Raw genomic sequence first — 26890 nt, 5'->3', positions numbered from 1 at the left:
GTATTTATCATGACGCACCATGGCAATTTACACATTGGTTTCTCCTTTACAGGTCCTGCACAGGCTAGCTACTTACATCTAAATATTAGCTGGATGTATGCAATCCATACATACAAGGCTGTCTTTAACTCAACAAAAATAATTTCTTGCCTTTTATTCAAAAGAGAAAGAAATTCCATTGTGGAAAAAAACAAAACAAAAGCAAACCAGCCACTTGACTAAAGTTTTCCCTGTACTGATTAAGAAAAATCTGTAAAAATTGGTTATGGAAACCTTTGTTTTTAACAGTCTGTATCCTTTAATGTAACAGTCAAGACATACAGAATCTTATCCATCAGTTCTATTCAGTACATACAAATCAACACATCAACATTTTTTCATAATAAGAGTCTGTATACAGCCCACAGCATTTCTAAGTTAATGGCTTTGTGGTCAGAGCACAATGGTGGCAGGAGTTATGACACATCACAGTTAATAGAGAAGAAATTTAAGTAAACCGAGTGTTTATGCTACAAATCTCTTAAAATTTACTTCCATTTGGTTTGATGACTATATTATATTAACCACAGTTCTACCACGACAGAAGCAACAGCTTGGGTGTAACAGATCTGCAGTGCTGAGCTACTCCCCTAATTCAGATGGAGGTAAATTACAGCAGTACACAATGCAAGCTCGAGGGAGAAAATTCTGTTCAGCCAAACAAGGCTAACTGATGGCAAGCCAGATGAAATCCATTTGACCTCATCTATGTAAGATTCTCACCTGTCTTTGCTGTATTTGTAAGCTCAGTAGCTCCTACAGCTCCATGAACAGTTACATCACCATCAGGAAGGCAGAGTTCAAATTCCTCCAGAGGCCTCTGTCCAGCTGGAGGAGAATGGGAAGACAAATTAGGAACAAATAAACAAGGTAGCAAGAAAATAACTGTGATAGCAAAAAGAAAGTGGATGGACACTGGATGTTTTCACAGCTGGATTATTATGACATGCCAGCCAATAAGATGGCTAAGGGTGTAGAAAAAAATAATGTTGCCTTATCACTGAAGATTTAGCTAAATTTGGTACAAGCATAGCAAACAGTAATAATCTTTAAGCCTCTCAACCAACCAAACAATATGTGAAAATTCAAAAATATGTTCTTGCTAGAAATTCTAAGTTACCTTCTCTTGCTTCTGCATCGTAAATGAGCACTTTGGTTCCTTCCAGGACAATATACTTCCTGTCCCAGCCCTGCTGCCCACGCTTATTATTCCTGAGGAAAATAAGCACAAAGCCAATGTTGGACTTTCTGCTTGGATTCTACATAAAGCAACTCCTATAAAAGAGAAATTCCAGTGGTAACAATAGTAATTATAGTGGTGGTAATTGTAATGCCAATGTAATGGGCCTGTACCAATTATCTCATTGTAAGAACCAGGGTAATATAAGGCCAAATTTCAGCACCTGACATGGCACCAAGATTCCTGTTTGTACCTTGGCACTTTCATCCACCCTTCAAGACGCAGACTGGTGCTTGGCTCCTTCAGCTGCAGGCCAGGGGAATTCATCTTATCCCGGCAGAACGCTTCTGAGAAGTGCGTAGCATATTCTGCTGGCAGCCCACAAGTAGCTGGCAAGCAAGTGGAGCATTTTGGGTGACACATCACCTGGCATTCTGACAAGAGGACAGGGAAAAACTTCTGTTAAATGACAAAAAAGAAAAAAAAATCATGACACAGCTGCCTCAACTTCTAACACACAAATCCCAGCTCCTCCAAGGTTCCCCTTCCACTCTAAACTATCAGATGTTTTCTGAATGTTTGCAGTGAGTAATTTCAGAGTGTTCACACTTGGCTGTTTCTTTCCCAGTTCTGGATGGCTGATGCCTTTTCCTCCCCCCAGCTGTGCTCTCTCTGCCCTTACCCAGGCACTTGGAGGCCTGCCTGCCGAAGTGCACCGTGTCCAGGCACACGGCACACTTGGTGGCCCTCATGTTGAGCCCCACGTTGAAGCGATGGGGGATGTTGTGGTGCATTCGCTCCTTCAGGCGCCGGCTGTACTCTGCAAGGGACACAACTCATCAGCAGGGTGAACACTAAACCCATGCAGGGATGGCATTGCCAGAGAGACAACAGGGGCAGAGCAGGAGCCTACCCTCTGGTGTGGAGGATTCCTTCCTGCGGCTGGAGGGGGGGGCCAGCAGGCTGATGGGCGTGGGCTGGTGCTCTGGGGAGCGCACTATGGCAGACATGATGATCTGCTGCCTGGCCGTGGCCGGCGTGGAGGGGTGAGGGTGGTCGGATATTTTCCGATGAGCAGCTACAGACAAGACAAATGTCCCTGGTTAACATGGCCAACGTGGCACTCTGGCTCCTAGCAGGGCTCTGTGTGACCAGTGTGCAGTTATAGCCCACAGAATCCAGTGTAGCCTTATTGTAATTTCACAGCAGGGGTAATAATTAAACAACACGTGCTATTGCTAGAGTGGCACACTTTCAGACCAAAAACGTGTGCCTCCTTCCAGATTCACCTGTGCTGCTAACCCCTACCTTCTTCACGAGCAGATCTGAGTTCAATGCGTGTTTTCTGTAGAGCCTCCTCCAGCTCAGCAGAACGAGCCTTCTCCTTCTCCAGTGCCACTTTCAGCTCATTGTATTGCAGGGGAACCTGTGTGGGTAAAGAAGGGTCCTCTTTCCGCCGACTAAACAGGCCCTAGCAACAGAAACACACAGACAACTCCTAACTCCTAGCAAGAGATGGCTTAAACTAGGCAAAGTGACACTAGCTAGTGGCAGTCTGGCCAGAGGGCCTAATGGCAATTCTGTTATGTGTAAGGATGGAATTTTAGTTCATATTGGCACCGGAGAGAAAAATGTCAAGATATGGATTAATTTAAAGAGGGACATACGTTACCTGTTAGTACTCACACCTGGAGTTTCTGAAAGCATCTAAACAGAGGATCTCAGAATATGTGGTTAAAATTCAATTACTTCATTCAAAATGACAGCTTATGACAAAGATGTGACACAAATCACATCACCTGACTGATCAGTCCTATGCTGTGACTACAGGACAACCACTCTTGATACAGAATAGGTTTGTACAATATACATACTTAGCATTAAAAAAACATGCTTAAAATACTGTATTCCTACAGCCTCACTGAGGTGTAGCTACTGGGTTGTAACCTAAGTGTTGTAGGAATAACAAAATACCAGAAAAACCACAAAGAACACATTCTGCCTAGCAAAGTTTGTGTTCACCAACTCATAATGTTCTCAAATGAGGACAACAATTTGTTACACAAAGAAATATAAAACAGAATATTAAAAATACACAGCACATAACTAATTACAAAACCATTTAATTCCATGCCTCTCAAACCTTCTTCACCCACCTTTTTCTTTTTTGCTGGTTGGTCCATCTTTGCCTGCAGGAAATCAATGAGTTTAGTTTGCTGAGAAATAGTGCCCTCCATTTTCACTTTTTCATGGGAATAGAGAACCTGTGAATCACACACAGATGCAAGAAATTTCATCTTTACAGAAGAAACAAACAAAAAACTCTATACCAAAAAAAAAAGAGCTAAAAGATACCATAAAGAAAGTGTCAGAGAAATGTAAATCACATCCTAAAGCCTCACAGGGAATGAGGCAGAGCACTGTCCTGCTTCCTCACCCTCACCTGAATGTTTTCCAGCTGATATTCCAGGTCACTTCTTTCAGTCTTCAGAAGATCTGCTCGGTCCAGAGCCTCTTGCAGACCTTGAGTCAGGCGGAAGATGTGATTCTTCTGCAGATCCATTTGCTGCTGCAGCTTTGCCTGCTGTTGAAAGAAAAACAAAGGCCAGTGTTTTGGGTTTGTTGTCCTCTTGTTTGGAAGTAAAAGGTATTAAATATTGTCACTCCTTGTAAAATAATCATCACTCAGAACTTATAAATAAACACACCATTCTTCAAAAGCTGGGAAATTACAACACTCTAGAAGATTCCTTTCCTTCCAGAATGCACTGTGACTAAACAAGCATTTCTGTGAATTTATATTAATCTGTAGCAAAACCATTTTCTCAAGCTCTCTGTACAACCACCAGAAGCCACCTCAGTACATTGTAAAAATAAACTGAAACTGCAATCATTACTATAAACCAGGACAGTCATAGTCACATGAGATAAGGAAAATAATGGCCAGCTGTTTACATCTTTGTCTCCATTTAACACCAGAGGAGGGCACATGACAAAATGCTCCTAATTCTTTTAGGATTTACACTTTCTTGACAAGAAAGTAGCTAACTAGGAAAACCATGAATGCCCCTATATTACAAAGCAAGAGCCAGAAATCTTTCCTGATGATGCACAAAGGAGTAGGCAACCTGTCAGTACCCCAAGAACACCAGAAGGCTCTAATTACCCTAATTGCCCATAACCACCCTGAAATCCTACTCTGGAGCCTCTTCCCCCACTACCCAGAACTGGTTGACTGCATTCAATTACTCCCTGATGTGGTGCAGGATTTGGATCCAAATCCTGTGACACAAATTAATGATGAAAAGAGCTGTGGGAAACCTCACCTGTGGCCTCCAGGTGTGCACCCTCAGCATGTTGGCTCTAGAGCTGGTTTTAAGCTATTGCCTTTGCCCTTGGCCTGGTCAGACCTATGCCTGGGCACAGACCTGGCCTTGCAGACCTGACCTAGGATGGTGCCTCTTGACTAGAGGCATCTAAAAGTGATCACTGGTACCTTCAGCAAATCTGTCCTGGTCCTCTTGTTCAGGTCCTGTGAGTCTGAGCCTGCAGGCTGTAGGGTCCTGTCCTTGCCTGACATTCTGTCCCCCTTGGCTGCCCAGCTCCCTGGCCCTGAGGACCATCTCACTTTTACCCTGACATGGCCAAATGCTCAGCAAACTTTCAGGTGAAAACAAGTCTCCCAACTTGATTAATCTCCCCGGTTATATAGAAGAAGGATGGATGTGTAACTCTTATTCACACAACCTCCCCTCCTCAAGATGTAGCACCTTCTGAAGTTCTAACATGAATCTCCAAGGTTACCTCCTCCAGAAGCCTCTGCTTGAGCTCCCTTTCTGTCTCAAGCTTCTGCTGTAAACTGCGGGCGTTCATCTCCAGCATGGCATGCTTCTTCTCCAGGTCATTGAGCTGGGAAAGAAGGTCAGAATAACATTGAACACTAATAAATACAGTTCTACAGTCTTAAAATCCAACTTCACCAAGCACATGCTGAAGAAAAATGATACAATTAGCCTTTGGTTGCTGGGGAAAAACCTGCCAAAAGACATTTAGGTTTGTTCAAATGCAGATCCCAAGTTATTGAAAGACTTCATTCTAGGCATCATAGGCTGCTGTCTGCTTTAGTCTCCTTCAAAGAAAATCTGAGGTCTTTGGCTTGAAGATAGAATTCTATTCTATGCCCTCCAGTATTTTTAATTTGTCTCTATAACATCTTGGAAAAAGCTGCTCAAGGCCACATTTCTAAAAGTAATATCAGTGGAAAAGTATTTCATCTAATTATGAAAGCCTAGGATTGAAAGTTACTTACCTTATCAGAAAGGCTCTCTGCTTTGAGTTTTTGTTCCTTGAGTGCTTGCTGCAGGGCCAGAATCTCTGCCTTGTGTTCCTTGACAGCCAGTTCTACCACCTGGCGAGACTCAGTAATGCGCTGATCTGCTCTCACTCTGCATTAAAATGGAAAATAATGTTACCTAACTCCTTGCAGGCTTGACCTCTCCCTAGCAGGCAGTGGCACCAATAACTCTTTAAGGGGTTGCCTCAAATTCAAGATGTTACATTAGAAAGCCAGACTGTTTGCTGCAACACTTTTATATTATATAATCCTGTTCCTGCCCCTGCTAGAACTACAGCCTTAAAAATTTCAAGACCCCACAGGAACAGTCAGGAGCAAAGACTATTTTTTCATAAAATAAAATAGAAGAAAGACATTTTATAAATTACAATGATAAATACCACTCCCCTTGAATCGTTCACTTGCAAAGAAACAAAAGGAACAATATCAGTGATGACTATTAACTAATAAACCATTTTTAGAACTACCTCACAAGATTTTATATTTAGCTCCAACTCCCATATCCTTTGCTAAATATAATTTTTGTACTAGCTTCTATAGAGCATTTTCATAAGAGTTAATAAAAGGGAAGGAAGGGAGAGAGACCTGCTCTGTTTCTCAGTATCCAGCATCCTCTGCAATTCTCTAACTCGACATTCAAACTGGGACTTCTCATCCCCTAGAACGTTTCTCCATGCTTCCCACTGGCGCTCTTTCTCCAGGAGTTCATCATTCAGGGCCTCCAAGTCCATTACTTGCTCTTCCAGCATCGTACATGTTGTCTTCAAGGCCTCCATAGTCTAAAAATAAATCCTCCTATCAATTCTCACATCCCACATCAAGCGTGCACTTTCAGCTTCAACCCTACCATTTCAATTACAGTACATGCAAATCAGCAGCGAGCAGGAGCTGGGAAATCACAGCCCATTTATTTCAAGGCTCCTGTACATTCACTTCTGATCCCTGATAATGTCATGTCCATCTCATTATGAATATTTTGAGATTTCCAGCGCCACAAAATTAAAATGAGTGATTCTAAATGACAATGCCCTCAGAGTGCAGGACTGCTGAATAAAATTGTGCAAAAACACCGCGGGAAATACCAAAAATTTCCATTCACTCAACCACCCTGAGAAGCATCATCACTTTTATGGGTTTCCAGATGTAAAAAGAATTTTTGCCAGCTCCCACAAAGAGCTGCTGACCCACACTTAGAGACCTTACTTGTTTCTGGCTGGTGAGCTGCATCTCCCTCTCAGTGATCTCTCGGCGGAGATGATCGACCTCGCTCCGCAGCTGGACAACCTCGTCATTGGCCCCCGAGGCCTCGTCCAGTTGTTTGGACAGGAAGAAATTCTGGTTGTTCAGTTCTGCATTGTCTTCAGTGAGCTGGTTCAGCTGCTCTTCCAAATCTGAAATCACCTAGAAAGAAAAATAAATTACATGTGAGTGAGTGCAGGTTTTTGAAAAAGAGTTCTCACACAGAATTATTTATTGCCAAGCTTTTACAGTTTTTTCTAATTCAAACAAAAGTGGCAGGTATTTGTGCACAGTAATGTACTTAGATTAGGATTAAAGTTTTGTGTCTTAGAGAAAATAGCTTGATTTTTTTTAAATCTGGTTCAGAGCATAAATATGCTGCAATGTAATTTATTATTTGAAAGACCTATCATAGCTAAAGCACTGGATTGGGAGCCGGGAGTTCTGGCTGGATTCTCAGCTCTGCTGCTGACTTACAGAGACCTTTTGCCAAAGCACTTTACCTTTTTTGCCTCAATCTCCCCTAAGTGCAAGGAGGCTAATTACTCTCAGAAAGGCTTTAAAAGTGTGGTATTGGAGAAAACAGACCATGAGGTGTAGTGGAGGCAGTGCAACCTGATGGTTATCCCAGGGAATTGCTTATATTATTATTATTATTTGTAACACTGGGTAAACCAGGAAAGGCAGAAAAATGTTAAGAAACACATTCTATCAAAGTAACAGCATTATGGATGCCAGCTGGGTATGTGAGGGAAGAAACAAGTGTGGTAGCACAACACAGAAAATCAGTGAAAAGCAAAAACTCAACAAGGCCTTTGCTGAAGTGGGAGCATCCACTTGTTCAATCAGCATTAACTAAAAGCTTAAAACAACAGTACCCTCCAACTGAAAGACAAATATAAACAACAGTGGGCCAGTTGCACAGTTGGTTTTATGAATGAAAGGCCTGAACATTGGGTGGATGAATAAGAACCTCCTCCTAACTCAAAACCAACATCACCACAACAGAAGAGAAAGAAGCCTCAGTATAATCTTGAAATAAGCTTAATAAAAAAAAATTTCAGAAACTGGTAAACTCTACACAATTTATATTCAACTCTTAAAAATATGTTCTAGAGGCTCTTTTGCCTGAGTGTCAAAGAAAAGTGAATAAGATACTTCATTAAATGGGGAAAAAATAAAATCTCAGAGCACAGTTGGCCACACATTCAAATTTAAATGTACCAATTTCCTGCACAAGCCAAGGACTTAAATATCTAAAGCAGTAGAGGATAGAGCACACAGCTCTTCTCAGCTCTCTGGAAAGATGACAACCATTTCTTTTTGAAGAATCTGTAATGCATATTTTGGCAGCCTTTTACCATGCCTCTCCTAGATCTAAATTAACAGTATTTGGTTTTTAAACTGAGAGCAGAAAAAGTCCAACAGCCATTACTCCCTGCTGGGTGAAGGGGAGCTCCTGCCACCCATATGCTCAGGGTCAAATCTAGATGATTCACACTTCAAAACACAACATTTCTGAAGAAATGTGATCATGTGCTTGTTTCTGAGCACTCTCACTGCCCTATCCAAAATACTCATTTTCCTCTGCATTGTTTGCACCACGCTTTCAGAGGGGGCAGCCTCTGTCATAGGGACATTAGTGCCCATGCTGCTACAGAAATAAGAACTTAGATATGTTTATGCAAACAAAAAGGAGCAGAAGAACATTTGTTTTTACAGTGTTTTACCTACTGCTCTTACAGCAGCTGAGATCTCTACTAACAGCCAGAAAAGAAACTCACTTTTTCTTCCATTTGTTTTAATTTTATGTTTAACCACACCACGTATCTAGGCAGTTTCAAGATATATTTTATACATTCATGGTTTCTTCCACATTTATTTTATATACTAGTACAAGTAGTTTCTATTAAAAAAATACTAAGCTAGTTTTGAAATACAAGAAAACTGAGATGAGGGAAACACAAAATGGATAAAGTAATATGCAGAGTAAATATGTCCAACTACTTAATTAATTATTAAAAAAGGCTGCATTTCTAGTTGATTTTATTCCTTAAGGACTGGAAGTTAAGCTCCTATTTTCCTTTGTTCTAGGTTCTGAGATTCTGACTTCTTTCCCTGAATACAACTAGAATTAAACCAGATCATATTCTATTTCACTGCTACATTTAACCTAGTAGGATATTTCTGGAAAACTTCAGACAAATAACAAAGCAGTTAAGAAAGAAAGATTCCAGAAGATGTGACATGATCTCTTTCCTTCTTCTAACAGTGTATTTACTGACAATTTCAAAACACCTTGGCTTAAATTTCAATTATAATATAAACTAATGTAATCTAGGTAGGTAGATCTAATTTTTTCTTAACAAGAGAGGGAAAGGGGATGTTTGTTAACACATCCAATAGTTACAGCTAGGTATAACCCAACAGGATTAGAGAGTTTATTAACACTATAAAGCCTAAAGAGTAATGGGTAATACTGACACAGGAAAATGGGATGTAGTGTCATATAAATGTCTGTCCTGGGGATCAACAAAAAAGAAAAAGATTAATAAAACCCCACATTTAATTGGAAATGTTGTCTTAGGCATACATACAACTTATACTAGAATCCTGTACCTGGAAAGAGTTAATAGCTTCAGATGTCTTACTTTTCAGTTAAGGAAATCCCCAGGCAAAAATAAAAAAAGCCCCCAAAAAACAAACCAATCAACCCTGAGCTATTCTGAAGTAAATGTGAAGTATATTAAAGGAAAGTCAGTAAGAAAATGCTATTATATCCTTTAGAAACCCATAATATAATTAGAAAAATCTTCACATTTTAAGTTTAGAAATGAACCAAACACTTGAAACTTTGGCATAGCAATTCTAGACAATCTAGACAGCCACTGGTATCTGTGCCACTGCATCACCACTCACAGAGCAACTGGAATTTTCTCCTCTATTTATGCACATCTTCATCACAACTAATCCATAAAACAGAGATATCATCTAACTACACAGATTGTTCACTGCACACATCTAAGCACACAGCTTATCTTTATCCTGCTGCAGAGGACTGTATCTCATTTTTAAATATTGCACAGCAACCCATGCATAGCAGCTTCTCAGCAGAAGGGGCATATCCAACATAATTCCCTCCCCACTGAATTGTCTGAGGAAAGCAAAGTATTCCTCTAGTGAGACTGAGCAGATTCACAGCTCTGACCCTTGGTCCTACAAACCTCTCCAGCCATGGATCAAATCAAATATCAGACCAACAAACAGTCAGGGCCATTACAATCTGGTTTGCATATCAGACAAAATATACTAAATTTAATCCATATGCTCAACATATCAAAACCACAGGCACAATAATGAGGAAAAGGAGAAAATTAAGGAGTTTTATTTATATACTATTAACTGCAGCTTGCAAACTTCCCCATGCCCTATTCCGTCATAAAGATCTCCCAGTTCTCAGATGCCATCAACAAATGTGCAGAAAAATGCTGGGACACAGCAAGGGAAGCTGTTTTGGGATGCTATCAGCAGTGTCTTATTTGGAGTTAATGCAATTCCAGACTAATAGTGTTGCTCTATCCATTTCCACTCCTCTCCATCCCCACTAATCTTTACCAGAAAGCTACCTGTCAGAAGTAAATAGGAAACAAGAAAAAGCTGTCTCTCAGCCCCAAATTATTGTGAGGAGGAAGTGAGAGCAGACATCAGACTCCTTTTCTCTTTACCAGCTCTCTGAGACAAAGCTTTTCAGGCAGAGAAATCCCAGCCCTGAGAGGCTCAGGCTCTCAAACAGGGCTGCAGATAGATTGTGTCTCTACCTGTTCCATCAATCCCTAACAATGAATCCCTCACTTTCCTCCCCTCTCCATAGTCAGACAACAGCTGTGCCTTGAAACACACCTTAAACATGGACCTCAGTCTCCAAAATCTCATCCTGGTTTATCTTGAGGGACATTGGGAGCTGCAGAGTAGTAGGACACTGCCCAGACTGCATTCCTCTCCTTCCCACAGCAAGCCAGGACTAAAACACCCAGTCCCTGTGTTCCTGTCTTAGGTCCCAGAATATCAGCTGCCTCTCCCAAACAGGAGCATCTTCCTCAAATGATGATGATGTTGTCCACAGTGAAGGTCTCATTAACCTCTCTCACACCAATGCTTTAGAAGTCTCTGATTTTTTGTCAGGCTACAAAAAAGACAAAGCTCAATTTCTACCCATAACTGGTATCTGTCATCATATTTTCTGTGGAATGGGAATCAAAGATAAACCCTTCCATCTAACAGGAATTTAACTTTCTTAAAGAAAATTAACAAAGCCATATAAAAGTTTTTGCCTGGGTATTAGCCTTGTCACAGTGGGAAAAATTCCTTTACTCTGAAACACAATTTAGCATCAAGGGAACATCTTTGAGCATTATTTTGGAAGCTCACAAGAACACAGATTATTCTTGTATGCCAACTTATTGAGCCAGCGTGGAATCAGGATCTTAGACTGAATTCAGCAGGAATTCATACATAACCAAAATGATACCTGTTGATGGGCTCACAGATTTAATGCCTCAGTATCCAGTCTTATGCACAAGTGCAGATCAAGCTTGTTAATGTTTAAGATTTGAACACAAGATGATGATGAAAGAAACTCAAGGGAACATAAACCTTGTTTTGTTGGAGAAAACTTGAATAAATGGAAATGCAATATCCAATTAGTAAGAAATGCCACTCATTGCTAGAGTAAAAGCAACAGGCTGTACCTGAAAAAAACAGATGATTCACATGGTGGTTCTCTGCTATTTTACTAGGCTGAGTGCAAGGCTTTTATAGGACTCTTTCCTGCTAAATATTTAAAGACTTTACTGCCTGCTTACTGCAAGCTTCCTTTTGGAAACAATTCTATTATTATTCAGATAGTATTATTTAGCTGTATTTTTAACTTTAAACATGATGGTGATCTCAGAACAAGCCATAATTCACAGGTATCTGGAAATAACTGACAAATGTGTAGATTTTTCTATTTAAGAATGTATTTTATTTCCAGATCTTTATTTGATTGCCAGGAAAAATACTTTTAACACTCAAATGGACCAGAATAAATGTAGGGAACTAGTTCTTCTCCCTCAACAGATTTGCTGGATGAGCTGTCATTGTGAGAAGGTTGTGATAAGACAGTGTGTGTGCCCACGAGCACGTGTGTGTGTGTTCAGCAGGTAACACAAGTTACAATTTTTGTTGTAATTACATATCCTACTATTACTTGCTCAACTGAATGACAGGGAAAGCATGAAAAAGGAGAACCCAAAAATACCTCCCTGGTGAGAGACCTCAGCAAAAGGAAGAACAAGTGTGCAAGGAGGATACAAGGAAAGCAGACACGGCCTTCTCTGCAATCAGAGGCTTGACCTCTGTGAAGCTAGAGAAACAGGAATAATACCAAAGAAAGTAGATTAGGTATTTTTATTTCTCTTTTGAAGGCAAAAGTTCTGAAGTACAAAAGTACTGAAGTAATTACTGAAATAATTCAATTTTTCAATATTTCTTTCCTGTCTAATCTTATTTTCTCATTCTTATGCTGTTTGGGGCTTCTCAATAAGATCAAATAAAAAGTAATTCCCTACAAAAGTTTTCCAGACTAGTTCAAGGAGTTTGTGGCAGCTTAAAAAGGATCTCTCTTGAGAACTTCCTGAATGAATAAATCCATCCTTTATCATACTGCATAAGTAGCAGCATATTACAATTATTCCCTTGAAGTGTTGTTGGATTTTAAAAGGAGTATAAATTCTAATCACCTTCAAGTGGAGTCACACGGTCACTAAAAAGCACAGCCTGCATCATACTGGTACCATCAGATAAAAATGAGTTTGAAACATCTGGTGAAAGCAGTGTAATTAGCATTTCTTGACCCTCACTGGCAATAGAAGACTGCTCTGATTTCCTCATTCCTCAGGCAGGATGGACAGCCAGGAGCAGTCATAACACAAAACATGAAATTATCTGTCCATGGTCAATTGAATTATACATGCATTCTCCTGGGCTGGAAAGAGAATGTATGATGAGCATGTATTATTCATTTAGGAACTATTTAATTAATTTCTTATTGATGAGGATGTCTGATCCCACTTATCCCACTGAAGGGCCTTACAATGCACAACACTTTTGCAAGTCCTTTGAAGCTCTTGACATTCTGGAAGTGTTATGGGTCATTCTTCACTGCTGGAGCTTGTTCCCCACACTCAGAGCTGAAGTGTCACTGGATAATGAGTTACAGCTCTGCAAGGCAGCTGACCCTGCAGTGAAAACAGTCTCCACACCTGATTTTTCCCTGCATGGAGATCACAGAATTGTTTTCAAAGAAAGCTGTCACTCTGAATGAAAGGCAAGGTCCAGAGCAACAGAAGATAGATCTGGATGTAACGTCTATGATGACACAGGGAGCCAGACATTCAATCTAAGAAAATGAGGAAGGGAACAGAAAGTGAAGTTTCTTGTGTAGGATTTCTTTTAGACAGAGTTTAAAACACTTTGGAAAGCTGTACTTCCTCACTTCCTCCTATCTAGATATTCTGTGTCCAGAAGAACCCCCTTGCTTAGTGCTAAAGAGCAAGTGAGGAAAATAGAATGACTCTCATGCTGAAAAGATATTTTAAAAGATGAAAACTTGTACATTAAAGACTTACTCCTACAGCATGAAAAATTACATTTGAGGAAATCACTGGAAGCAGGGAAACAGTCAAGATAAAAAGTCCCAGCAATAAGCCCTGCTTACAGAGTGGGGTAGAGAGAAAAAGCCCAGAATAATTTACAGTCACTGCTGACCCAGAGGACTGTGGTCCTTATCCAACACTTGTGTAATTCATGTCCTTGGAAGGCAGATACTCTCCATCAACTACCATGAACAAGTGTGAAGATAGTGCTAAACTGCAAGAATCCCTGTGGATAGACAAAGCCCTTGGACATCTGTCCTGGACTGATGAAATGAATCTGAAAACATGTCTAAAATCTCAAGCAACAGAAGGTGAAAATTCAGATCCTGGAGTTCTCTCTGCTGTATGTCAATGTGTAATTTGGAACCTTAACATTTCTTGTCTCTTCAAACAGTGTTAAAGTCCTCCTTAAAACCCACTCTGGCCTAAATCTACAATGCAGCTCAGGATTTGGACAGGTAGATATTTTCTTCTTGTGAGCAGAAAAGATCTTCACCTACAGTCTTTTTTTGCAGCTGCTACACCATTCTTATTAGCTGCACTGCAATGAGATATTTTAATTTACTTTCTTCTCCAAAAAGAAGAACAGTGACAATTTCATGATCAGACAAAAACCTCAAAACTGAGGTTTACCTGAAACCTAAAAGAAATCCAATCCAATCCATCCAGCTCCTACTAGCACCTTGAAGCCAGAAGTCCACATTAAGAACTAGTGTCATCAAGGATTAAATGAGGAAATTGTTTGTTTCATTATCCTTAATTTCAAAATAATTCAATGATCTGTATTTAATACTCACTGTGCAGCTATTACGAAGGGCTTCAAATTTACGCTGGATTTCATCTCTATGTGCCTAAAGGAGGTAAGAAGTTAATCATCAATTTTTCATACATTAGAATTCGAGAATGCTGTTGCTAAACAAACTGCAGAACAACCTACCAGCAAGCAAAGTTTGGAAGGCAGATGCTGCAGGCTATGAAAGCACTTTGTAGTGGCAAAGAACTGATTAGCAAAAGTCCCATCCTACTTAATCAAAATACACTTAAGCTCCCAACTCTGAAGTGCTTTAGGAAAATGTACAAGCTCAAGAATGGAATTATGTAACAGGTTCCATCTGAAATGGTCACCAGAAGACTTGTTGATCCCATGTTAAGGTTTTACATTCTTGACATTTTAATTTGAGTTGGTTTTACTTCTGTATCCAGATTGGTGTTTCATAGAAAATATATACTGCATACAATTTAATGCTTGCAAAGAAAAACTATAATGATGCAAGCTACCCCAAACAGCTCTGCCAATCTACCTGAATCCTACCATCAAGTCTCATTTAAGCCCAAGCCTCTCTAAAAAGCAGTGATAAAACACAATAATCAATTCTTTGGAGGACAGCATCTAAAGTACAGAAAAGTTCAAATACTCATTTTAAAGAATGCAGTATTGCATGCACCATTTTACCCCCTAATTTACAAGCAAAGCATGACAAAGCAAAAAGTCCTTGTTTCAGCCTCATGGCCTCTCTCAAAATTCAAAGTGATTTAACAAGTGTCTAATGTCATGTGCTATCTGAAAACATAACAAACGAAAGGTTACTGCTCAAGCACATCCAGCCACCTTTCTTCATTCAGAACATTTTCCTTAGAGCCAAGAGACTAAACAGGAAAAAAAAACGTTCAGCAGAAGTCAAATATGAGAGCTTAAAAGCTATCTTACCACAACAGGCAATGTGAGAAAGAAAAGTAGGCAAAAACTCCAAGATAGGAATAGTCCCAAGCCTACTGGGCTGGACAAACAGCAGCTGGTCCAGCACTACCAATCTGCCCCATTAACTGGAGCAATAACTGAGTGAACACAGGTCATGCATATTCATCTGTTTCACTGCTGGGTAAAGATCCCAAGGCATTGCCAGCCCCCTGGCAGTGATTGTGGCTGTTATGCAAAGCTTTCAGCTGGGAAAGGGCTGCCTCAGTTCCCAGCAAAAAGGAACCTGATGCCATTTCTATTCAGTTATTCTTAGCCTCAATGCTGTTGCTGCACTTGCCCAGCCTGTGCCCACTTTAGAACTGTAGGAATGGTTCTGCCATTCATCTACCCAAAGCATCAGCACAATACCAGTACCCATGAGCTGAGCCCACCTCCCCTCCCAAAAACCAGCAATGGCAGCAATATTCAGAACAGTTCTTTGATTAAATGCCACTGGAGCACGAGAATGCCCATTTCCAACACTTCCAAATCACAGGATTTGAAGGTCATTAAAGGCTGCTGCCCAAAGGGAGGTTTGCTGGTAGCAGGTGAAACTCTCTACCTGCAGCCCTGGGAATTTTTTGTGAAGGAAATATTTCTTAGAATTCAACAGTTTAAAGACATCTTTTTGTGCTCAGGAGACAGCAACCAGCAGCATATAATCTAGAACTCCATTTACAGGGGGTTGGGGTGGAAGAGGGTGGCAGGACTTGAACTTTGCTTTCCTTCCTATCACTCACACACCTCACCAGACTGCAAGACACACGACAATTTTTAGTGAAACAAGCATTGGAATAAAATTGTGTTAGAACAGTCTCCCAAGGAATTTGGTGGGTTATATTATTTTCCTGAATAAGAATTCTAAAAGCAGGGTAACTGATAGGAAAAAAAAAAAAAAATCAAAACATTTATGACCATCAAGTACTTTCAAACTCATGAGCTACTATTTAAATAAGTAAATCACAGAGTTAAACTAACAATACCAATTTCTGATGCAACAATCTAAAAAGTAATAATGCTCCTACAAGCCATCAGTCAGTTTAGGCAGCAACAAACCATTACTAGGAAGTATTCATATGGTTAAAGGTAAAATTTGACATTTTAGCCTCTATCAACACAAGGAACATTTCATATCCATTTCTGAAAATGAAAAATTAGATGATATCAATTCCTTTTAACTCCTCATGAAACATGCACCTGGACAATTCTAGAGTGTGTGTGCAGTGTCAGGGCTCACCGTGAGGGCCTGGATCTCCTCCTCTGCCTCAGCTGTGGTCTCCTCCAGCTCGGTCTTGGCCTCACGGAGCTGGTTCTCCAGGGCTGTGCGTGCAGCCTGCAGCCCAGTGATCTGGGACTCCCTCTCCTGCAGGGTCAGCTGCAGCTCTGTCAGCTGCCTCTTCAGCTCCAGCTTCTGCTCTTCATGCTCCAGACTAACCTGAAGACAGACAAAGGAGTGTCCAGATGTAAGTTACTAACAAAGACATGACAGGTAATGTAGTCTTGTTTCAGAACTCACTTCAAGATGCCATTGCCATGTCTATTCCAAAATCACATCCTGACAGACTGCTTAGGGCACTGAGAAATCAAGGACATACCTTTGTCTACTCCCTAAAATCTATTGGTTTTCTTGGAAACAGCAACCTGGCATTTTGAAACAACAAGGGCACAAGAAGAGTTCCAGCTGTAACTCAAACATATCAAACACTGATAGAAAATGTTGAAGTAGTTTGTGATGAACTTTCTTCACTGAAGCTGACAGTCACTAAGGATCATTATCTGGTAATCTCTGGGCATAGATTACATACATTTTGCAATCAACTTCCATGTTTCATCTTCCCTTCAGATTCCTTTCAAAGAAACCCACCAGCTCTGGTCCTGAGTGGCTTCTGAAGGCTTTCTTGCAGCACACACAGGGATAAACATGTCACACCAGATATAAGAAAGGAACAACAGATCTCAGTGTTCAGAATCAATTCCAAACCTTAGCACCTTCTTCAGGCTCCCTGCTGTCCCCAAGGGAATGTGTCTGTTGTACTTGAGATGTGTGACAAGGTTGTCAGAAACCTTACACTGGTCTCAGCCAGCTTCTGGTCAAAGAAGGACACACTGATTGTCCAACAACCTCAGCTGAAGACAAGATTTCAGCCTTAGCTGAAAATCAGTGGAGTGAGACTGGAGGAGAATTTGTAGATCCAAACTAGTTAATAAAAAACTAAAAATGAAGCACAGCTCACAGATGTTTAAAAGTGTATACTTCCATATTATTAGTTCTTTGTCCAGAAAACTCTGAAAATGGTGCATGAAGCAGCAGGTTCCTTTTTTTCTTACAGCAATTCTGCTGTGTTCTTTGCTTTCTTAGCTGTAGACTCTAAGGCTACAGGTTATCTGTCTGGTCATTGTACATTGCTGAGTTATTATTCTCTACCCAGACAATATTATAAAGGTATTGTACAAACATAGAAACAGAATTCTGAAAAAGCAAGATGATCTAAAAGCTCATATTCAGGATGACAAATTCTTCATACTTACATTTAACTCCTTTTAATGAGCCCTTTTTTTTTTAATAATTACTGCTACACTTTCAAATACCACCACAAGAAGTTAATTCTAGTTCTCACTGTATTCACAAAATGGGATGCATTTTAGGAAGTTTGTTGGGAGGGATTAGAGCCATGCTTTCACCTCTCTCAGCCGTGTCTCCAGCTCCAGCAGGCGGTTCTTGTCAGTGTGATCTTGGTGACTCATCTTTTCCAATTGTTCTTCTAATTTTCGATTCTGGGCCTCCAACTTTCCAGCTTGTGTCTCCAAGTAGAACTTCTGTTGCCTGAGCTCTGAAATCATCTCCTCCTGGGCTTTCCTGAGAGGAGAAATGCACAAGTGACAAACCCAAAAATGCTCTTAATATATGTCCTTCCACTGGGGTGAAGGAAGAACACAAATTTGCTCTTAAGTAGAACAAGTTCATGGCTTAAATTCTACATCCCAGCTAAAATTAAAAAAATACTAGTGTATTCATCAACATATGCCCAGAGCACTAAAATTCCATATTTGCCAGTTGCGCAGACAAATGAATCTTGCAGAGGGTAATCTATAATACTATTTAAGATACAATTAATTCTTCTCACTTCATCAGTTCCTTGTCACATGTTTTTCTATAGTGGAAAAATAAATTCTAAAAGTTGCTTTCTCTCAGTGTATTTCTATGAGATAAGAGGAACCCCATGCTTTAGGACTGGGGTAGTGTGGAGGGGTTTGTTTTGTTGGGGCTTTTACAAGTTTTTATGGATATAGAACTTGACCTACACTGAAGTGAAACCTTGCTGTCTCTGATCAAAGTCTTAATCCACAAACTGAACAAAAATAATTACTTGTTCTCACAAGAATTTTGAGAGCTGGCAATGATTAATTATTACCATTTGAAATGGGCACCCTCAATAAAAATGTCTTTCTGCATTATTTACAGTTCCTGGAATTCTGTTATCATCCATTGGAAAATTCTGCCTCACAGAGTGCTTTCTACTTAGAAGTCTCACAAAGCTCTACATACATTAATGAATTAATATTTTAAGAAGTTCACTGTGAGATAAGCTGTTATTAATCCTATCCCAGAGAAATTATGTGGGTTGCCCAAGATCAAATAGGAAGACTTAACAAAACTAAAAATAGAGCTTAAGTCTTCTGACTCACATTTCTTTGCATTGCAAGCAAAATCACCCTTTCACCCTCTCTGTTTTTTTAATTTACTTCTACAGATTATTGTCAGCCAGAACTGTCAAATGGTGTTATTTCATTTCCTGCTGTTTACTGGGCTATCTTCTCAGGAACTTGATAATCATTGGTTTCCTCAGATACTGCTGGAACAAAAGCTTGCAGAGCTCCCCTCTCCTCTGAAGGGTTTAATCACTAGCTCTCCTCTTGATGCATGCTCAGATTAGCTGCAGCTTTTGTTGGTTCAAAATGCAGTCCAACAACAATTTATACATTTTCAACAGCCCAATTCACAAAATAAGCACAAATTCATTAACTATCTGCATGCATAATTAAGTAATTTTCTCTCAAAATGTTGCTAATTCTGTACTATCTCCTACCAATCCTGCAAAGTTCATCATTTGACAATATGTCTCTCAATAATTTATTTTAAATTGTATGTTAAAACATTATTATATGTTTTTCTTGTTTTCTGTGGCTCTCCAGTCAAGGATACAGCTCCCAGAGGATGTTCAGCACCCACAAACAGACACTCAACCTTCCAAACACTTCCCAGCTCCACCTTGAGACATTCCTGTTTTATTTTAGACTGAAGGTAAGTTATGGCTTTTGCTGCCTCAACAAACTCCCTGGGTGATTAACTGGAGGTCATCTGGAGCATTAAGCAACAATTAAATTCCTCAGTTATTTCTGTGAATATTTTCAGCTGCCCAGGCTAATATAACTTGCAAGATATTTGAAATGCAATGAAAATTGGAGCCATTACATATCTGGAAGCATGATGAGCACAGGAAAGAAATGAAACCAAAGCAAGTCTTTGCCAAAACTCATCCTTGTCTGATTCTATTCAACATTAGAGGTGAATTTATCCAAGTGCTTCCAGAAAGGCACTGCCTGATGTTGGATCCAGCAGCTGATGAACACTGAAACCTTTGTGCAAACCAAGCTGGTGAATCTCTGAACTCACTAAGGGCAAATACTGTTTTAGTCCTGCCCTGCAGGGTGCATCAAACAATCCATGCTTTTTCCTACAATTGAAGTAGAACACCTCTAAGTCATTTATGAAGGAAAAAGCATCATTGTAAGGATAAGGAATCCCAGCTAAATCCCAAAGAAAAATAAAGTCCAGGTAGACAGAAGGATCTGAAACAGAAAAATTAAAAAACATGCAGAGAAATTACTGGCTTAAAAAATCTAGTGTTCTTCCTCACCTTCTCATCCATCAAGACATGAGGAAGTGTTTGTGAGTGAAGGGTGTTTAATGTTTTCAATTTCAAAATCATGTGTCAAGGGAACTGATTAAAATATAAATCTATTAGCAATGTTTATGTTTAAAGAAGAAATGTATGCTTCTCCAGGGGTATATACTAAATACTAAAATTATTAGTATTCATTTAACATATTTGGCAAACCTACACAAATTACCTGCCTTAGGAAATGCTCCAAAGTAAACACTGTAATACAAACCAATTTTCCCACTGATGTTTGAGAAAACACAAAATACACAGCAAGCCCCAACTATTTGAAGAACAAAGCATATTTTTGAAAGGCTATCACTGAAAAACAAGCAGGGAGCACAGCAGGCCTGTAAAAAAAGAGCCATTTTTACATGGTGAATCAGAGAATCATTTCAATTGGAAAAGGCTTTAAGGTCATCTTCCTGAGACCTGTTCAGCAGTGACAGCAGCTGCCACACTTACATGTTCCTCTGGGTAAAGAGGCTGCTATTTGCTGCCAGTTTGTTGGCTTCAGACAATTCCACAATTCTCTGCTCCAGTGACCTGATCTTGGAATCCATTGCATTGATCATCTGAAACACAGCAGTGAGCCTTGGAGATGGCACAACGTGAGCAGTTACAAAAATAAAGTTTATAAAAAAAAGTCTGAACTTTTTCCAGAAACAAAAAGAACTAAAAGGAAACTGATCAAATGGCCAAAATGAACAACACAGATGCAATTACTGGAGCTATTTGCAGCTGCTTTCTAGTGCTTTAATATTAGGAGAAAGCAGCCATTATCAAGGCACAAAATGAGGGGTACACAACAAGCTGCATGGCTTTTTTTAAGGAAATATTCATGAAGATACTCTGAATTTAAAAAACCCATGCCTTAAAATTTGTATTAAACAATGACTTTTCTTCAAAGTAGCTTCAGCAGCACTACAGAACCTCAAACAAGATTATCTTGCTTGAAATCAGCCTCAGAAAGCTACTCTTCAAACAGCTTTGATTTCCAGCTCAACACCACATACCGCCTTCTGTTCAGCCAGGACTTTGCATTTCTCACGTGCTTCCTCTTCATGTCTTCTGAGCATATTCTCAAGTGCTTCCTTATCTGCAAGATCCTTCTTCATCTGATTTTCCAACACCTAAATGAAGACATTTCTTTTGTCTAAATTTTATCTGTTCCACTGGGCAAAGGGCAAGCAGAAAGAAAATCATCAATACAGATTTTTTTTTTTTCTGTAAGCAATTGGTCACATCTCAAGCAAAATTAAATCCATGGTGCAATTGCATGAAATCCATGGAGGAGCAAACTCCAAAAAGAGCACTTTCTTATCTCTGAATACTGAATTTAACAATAAGATTTTATAGAGATATGGAGATATTTTAATTATTATTTTAAGTCATATAAACTCTGTTCAACAGCTGTTCCAGTATAATGCAACAGAAAAGACTCTCTACCCAATATGTACAGCACAAGAAAGTACCCATCCTTTGGCTGCCCTACCAACATGGCTCACAAGTAATTTGTGAGTTCCATAGGTATGGATGAGAAGGCAACTGAGACCACATGAATTCTTCCAGTCAGAGACAAAAATCTAACAGCAAAGTAAAAAACTTCTTTTTGTGGCACAAATAGCTGACATTGGGAACAGGACTAAAGCAATGAACTGCTACATTTTTCTAGAAGTGCATGTTTATGACCAGAGTTCTAAATCAGTTGTTGAACTCAAGATCTCTTCCTTCAAAGACAAGTTTTTCAAAGGCACAAATTCTGGACACCACAGGACACTTTTTACTTTTCCAGTTACAAAAGCCCTGTGTCCTGTTTTATCCCTTTGAACCTCTTTCACCTGGCTTCCTGATTTCTCCTATTAAATCCCACATCATAGGGCCCCATAATACACCACATTCTTTTTTTCTTCTTTTTCCAATGCCTATCCTCTTTTCCAGTTTTTATATCACCACTTCTTTCTCAACATCTACATCTGATCTTCCTGCTATCTATCACTCTGTCGTTACTGATAACCACATGCTCTGATCTGCCAGCTAATCTTCTTACTTCTCTTTTTTCCTTCATATTTCTCCCACCGAAATTTCTGCTCTCCTCTTAAATACTACATCCTCTCACATTTAAGCAAAATGTAGAATTAAAGTACTAGATAAATGTACAAGATAAAGACTGTTTCCACTGAGAATAATTTGTTCTTAGCAAAGATTCTTACAGAATGCATTTACTGGCTGTCATACAGCAAGTTCTTTAGAAAAATCCTTAGCCAGTGCACATACTCCTATTTGCCAGCTTTTTTTTCCTAATTTTAGATGGTGTCTATTTCTAACTGTTTGTTAATGCTACCCTGGAAAAGACAAAAACAAAGTGGGTGGTTTCTGTGGCTTCTTGGCAGATGTTCCAGCTCCAAGATGAAATTTCAGAAATGGTCTACTATTTGCTGCATTCAAAACTTGCAGGTAGGCTGAGTGAGCACTCATAGAAAAGCTTTCAGTGGGAACTGAAATCTTCTTCAGGGTGGGGGATCCAACAGCATTAACCAGTATTATTTAGTCAGCAAAAGTCAAATTACAACTAACTAATGCCTTCCTGTAGTTCTGGCTTCAAATGCTGCCTCTCCTAATCCAGTGCCACAGACAGATAAGGTACAATGGCAGAAAAAACAGGAGAAAACTGATTTAGACTCCATTAAGCTCCCTCAACATTGCAGCAATGGTAACAAGAAGGCAACTCACAAGGCAAAGCAATCAGAGCCTAAAGGCATCTGTTTTTCCCTGAACTCATTCTACCCACAAAAGCTTGTAGGAAGATAAGATATTTTTACTTTGAGTTTCTCCTCATAGAATTGTTCCTTCTGTTTCAGCTGCAGCTCCAGATGTTGTGCTGCGATCTGAGCCTCACGGTGCTTTTCCTCCAGCTCCTAAAAGCAGCAAAAATTCAGATTCAGACACAAGGAAATGGTAGGTGCTGTGAGTATGTGTTACACAGGTACCAAACACTCATTCTCCTGTTTAAGGCTTCACACTATAAAAAATCCCAAGTCCAGGGCTGTCACGGTAAAAAAAAAAAAAAAAAAAGCATTATGAGACCTGAACATTTTCAACTTTAAGTTTGCATATTGCTGTGACCCATCTACTGCTGAGTGGGAACACTGCTAAGGAGAAACATTTCTACTTCCATGTAAAAATCTCCATCTCCCAGTAAAATATACCCAAAGATAGGCCAAGGACATTTGGTGAAAACACAGTTATAAACATTTTATAGCTGCAGTGGCATCACAGGAAGTTCAGATCTATTTTTAACAAGGTCTCTCACTTGTTTTCTTGCAGCAGACCTCAATAACGGGGTACTGCTGTCTGTGCTTTTCATTCTGCATTCAGAGGGGGAATAGCATTTACTTTGCTGTATTCCTTGGACAAATGTTGTCAGAAATGCTATTTATAAATGGCTTCAAAAATGAAAAGTGAAGGATGCAATATATGTGGTGGAACATACCAGAATCTTTCCAGCCTCTCTATTTCACATCAGGTAGTTTCAACCATGCACACAGTAAGGACTTAATTTGTATTTTAGAAATTAGCTATTTCTGCAGTCTGACTATATTATTTGGGGTCTATCTAAAATCACCTTTCAACAGGACACCTCTCAAGAGCTGAACTTACAACTTGATGCTCATTTATTGTCATATTTGCCATTCCAACAATTTCCTTAGAACAGGAGCAGGTCCAGGTCTCTGCCACTGGGCTGGCTCTTGAATGGACAAGTTCAAGCCTCCTGTCTGCCCTCATTACTGAACAGCACAGGAACATTTCCTGATATTTGTGTGTGTTTTAGTATTTTTCACAGTACTTTAATATGCTTTTTCCTGCTCTTCCTCATCTTGAAGACACTTCCTGATCTTCCTCATCTTGAAGGCATTTTTTGCTCAGTAATTGCAATAGATCTCCTTTTCCAGAAGTGAGAATCAAAGAGGAGGTTCACCAAAAGTAGGTCATCGACAGTGCCTAGTCCCTGACATTCCTGCATGGAATGGAGATTGCTGCTTTTTGCAATTGAAATAATGTCTCCCAGCAACAAGAGGGACAACTCACCTCCCCCAGAAACCCACACATTTCAGGTCCTGGCAGAGAATCAGACAACCAGATCAGCAGCAGCTTCAAAGCTCCCAGCATCAGACTGCTCATATTGTAGCAGAAGCTTCACCAGTTCCTGCAGTGGCACTTACCAGCCAGTGTGAGCTTAAAAAGGTAATTTCTTACCATTCCTGCTCTCACTCAGTATTCTCTATGTAGCACTGACTTTGTTATGGGCATCACAGCAATGATCTGCACTTTCAGGCAGGCAGAAGTATCTTCTCTAACTTGTTTCTTACTTCTTCATCAGTTCCTTACAGATAAAGGAGCAGGTACTTCTCAGATACTGCTGTATGAGTGTACATGAAAACCATGTCTTCATTCAACAATTTCCACCTTATTCTATGCAATTCTGTATCTTCAACTCCCTTCTTACCTCTCTATACCAGGAAAAGTCAAAAATGTTTGAAGGGACAATTTGAGGGAAGGTACAGGGTAGGAGTGGAGGTAAAAGAATACCAGTACACTGTGCTCTCAGATCAGTTGCAAGGGACTAGGAAAGAATCTGTAGGATTATTTCTTCAATGCCTGTTTGACTTTTTTATATAAAATACTTTTGTACCCCTCCAACATTTTGTCAGGACTCCATGGAAACTATCTATAAGAAGAGCTAAACCTATCTCATGGTATAAAACAATTAGTTGATATTTCTGCCTTCCCTTCCACTTTCTCCTCCACAGAGAACATAATCAAAACCAAGGAACAATCCCCAAATATACACAGGAGGCTTACGAAACAATTCAAAGTTTTACACTATTTCTAAACACAAAGCTGGCTCTATGCCCAGCACAACCATAGTCTCCCACTTACCATGCATTCCTGCTATCAAAACAATTTGAAAGGAACAGCACTACTAAAGAACTGATTCTACCTTTTCTTGACAGTGCTCAGCATTCTGATGCTAAAGTCTGTACACCCAGAACAAGCCTGGGTCATCTGTTGACTCCAAATATGTTTATTTTTACATTTCCATTTGGCCTTCCTCACGTGTGTCTCGTCTTAGGATTACTATCAGCAAAATGTAATCCTTTTTTCCCTTGGCATATTAGCAACACACAGAGAAAATTCATGAGGAAGGCAAAATAAATTTAATTATTCCAGTATTGAGTTATGTTTTCTGTCCCAGGGAAGCAAAGTTATTAGAAACACTCTCTGCTTGATTCACTAGAGACTGACATACTAACTTGCCTTAATAGTTTTAACCAGGAGAGACTCAAGAAATTGCCATCAGAGAAGTTATGTGGGTGCAAATGGTTTCCTAACAAATATCTTTAGAGATGAGCAGTTTGGATGACTAAGTTCTCTCTGCTTCCAAATGTAAGCAATTCTAATATATCTGACCTCTAAATTCCTCTGCAATTTACTTTAGAACAGATGTTTTTGTTGTTGTAGTAACCCACCCTCAGAATGTTTTACCTGTAAAACATTCACTAGGCAAATAATTTCAGTATTACTGTGTTGACTGAAAAGTTTTCCCACTGACATGACTCCAGTTTTGAAGCACTATTAAGACTAAAGGCACAGGAGTGAGTTTGTAACTAGAGGTGCAAATAGTATTTGAATGCTTAAGCTCTCTCTAGTAGGACTGGTACAGGAAATAAATCCCTTTATTCAACAATTTCCACCTCATTCAGTGCAATTCTACATCTTCTGATTCTTCCCTACCCCTTTCTTACAAACTCTTACCCTCTAAGTTTCATTTTCACCTCTGCTCACCAGAATTTTTTCTGCCATCTGTTGAATCTGTTGAGATTTAGTTTGAATATCTTCTTTTAGGCGGTTTTCTCTTCGTTCCACAGTCTCTAATCTCTTCACTTGATTCTCCAGAGAATGGCGCCGTTCCTGCAGAGCAATTAGGAGCTGCTGTTTAGGCCACCCAACTCTGCATTAGCACAAAGCAAGGAGCAGTTTCTAGAGAGAACAGGCTGAAGCAGTCAATATATGGCTGGTTTTCATATTTTGAATCCTCATCACGCCCCAAATCCCTCAGCCTAACCACACGTCCTTATCGACTCCTCACTGAAAATAAAACCCCTCCATTTTCCTCAAAGAAATATGTTTTTTAATCAAAAATGGATTAATGTCTAACAGTACCTTCCCCTGAAGAATTACTACAGGAATACATCCTGTTCAGAGCCATCCAGGTGAAGGTTCCTAAACTAAGACACATCCCAATAACTAATTTACTCTAGACAGACACTCTGCACTTACCTCTGCTTCAAGCAATTTTTTCTTCATGCTTTCATTGGAATCTTCCCGGTTCTGCAGTTTCTCCAACTCCTTCTCAGCTCTCTCCTTTGCCTGACGGATATTTTGCAGGAGCTCAGTTGCCTCTGAGCTGGCTTTCACAGCCTGAAGGTCAAGAGAGGAGAAAAATAAAGTATTATATCAAAAGCACACACAAAAATGCAGTGTGTGAAAGGTTCAGAACTTCAAGATGATCAACATTCTCAATAAAACTACAGAACTTTGGTTTAACAGTTTACATTAATGTGTGCAGGAGACCAAATTTTAACAACTGCTACATAATTTTGACTTCTATTTCACAAACAGTTAAAATCTAGGATACAC

The 26890-nt window shown here is 39.7% G+C and overlaps 1 protein-coding gene across 10 annotated transcripts in view; it reads right to left on the bottom strand.

Annotated features, from left to right (window-relative positions):
* The window catches only part of CIT (citron rho-interacting serine/threonine kinase), a 69404-nt gene that overhangs the window by 12342 nt on the left and 30172 nt on the right, over positions 1-26890 (bottom strand). For 7 of the 10 annotated variants that reach the window (XM_079322393.1, XM_079322390.1, XM_079322391.1 and 4 more), the window contains 20 exons: positions 26531-26671; positions 26036-26161; positions 23011-23106; positions 21205-21321; positions 20654-20763; positions 17928-18102; positions 16483-16680; positions 14305-14358; positions 6777-6974; positions 6159-6352; positions 5529-5664; positions 5024-5128; positions 3663-3803; positions 3376-3483; positions 2528-2690; positions 2133-2297; positions 1902-2039; positions 1473-1653; positions 1160-1251; positions 763-867 (listed from right to left, as the gene is read on the bottom strand). In XM_079322393.1, the coding sequence (XP_079178519.1) occupies positions 763-867; positions 1160-1251; positions 1473-1653; positions 1902-2039; positions 2133-2297; positions 2528-2690; positions 3376-3483; positions 3663-3803; positions 5024-5128; positions 5529-5664; positions 6159-6352; positions 6777-6974; positions 14305-14358; positions 16483-16680; positions 17928-18102; positions 20654-20763; positions 21205-21321; positions 23011-23106; positions 26036-26161; positions 26531-26671 (2743 nt within the window). The remainder of the gene's footprint in view (positions 1-762; positions 868-1159; positions 1252-1472; positions 1654-1901; positions 2040-2132; positions 2298-2527; positions 2691-3375; positions 3484-3662; positions 3804-5023; positions 5129-5528; positions 5665-6158; positions 6353-6776; positions 6975-14304; positions 14359-16482; positions 16681-17927; positions 18103-20653; positions 20764-21204; positions 21322-23010; positions 23107-26035; positions 26162-26530; positions 26672-26890) is intronic. The other 3 variants (XM_079322396.1, XM_079322395.1, XM_079322394.1) reach the window with 1 other exon arrangement.

Source organism: Erithacus rubecula (assembly GCF_903797595.1).
Source record: "Erithacus rubecula genome assembly, chromosome: 19".
Classification (NCBI taxonomy): Eukaryota; Metazoa; Chordata; class Aves; order Passeriformes; family Muscicapidae; genus Erithacus; species Erithacus rubecula.
This window is presented reverse-complemented; position numbering and strand designations above follow the sequence as displayed.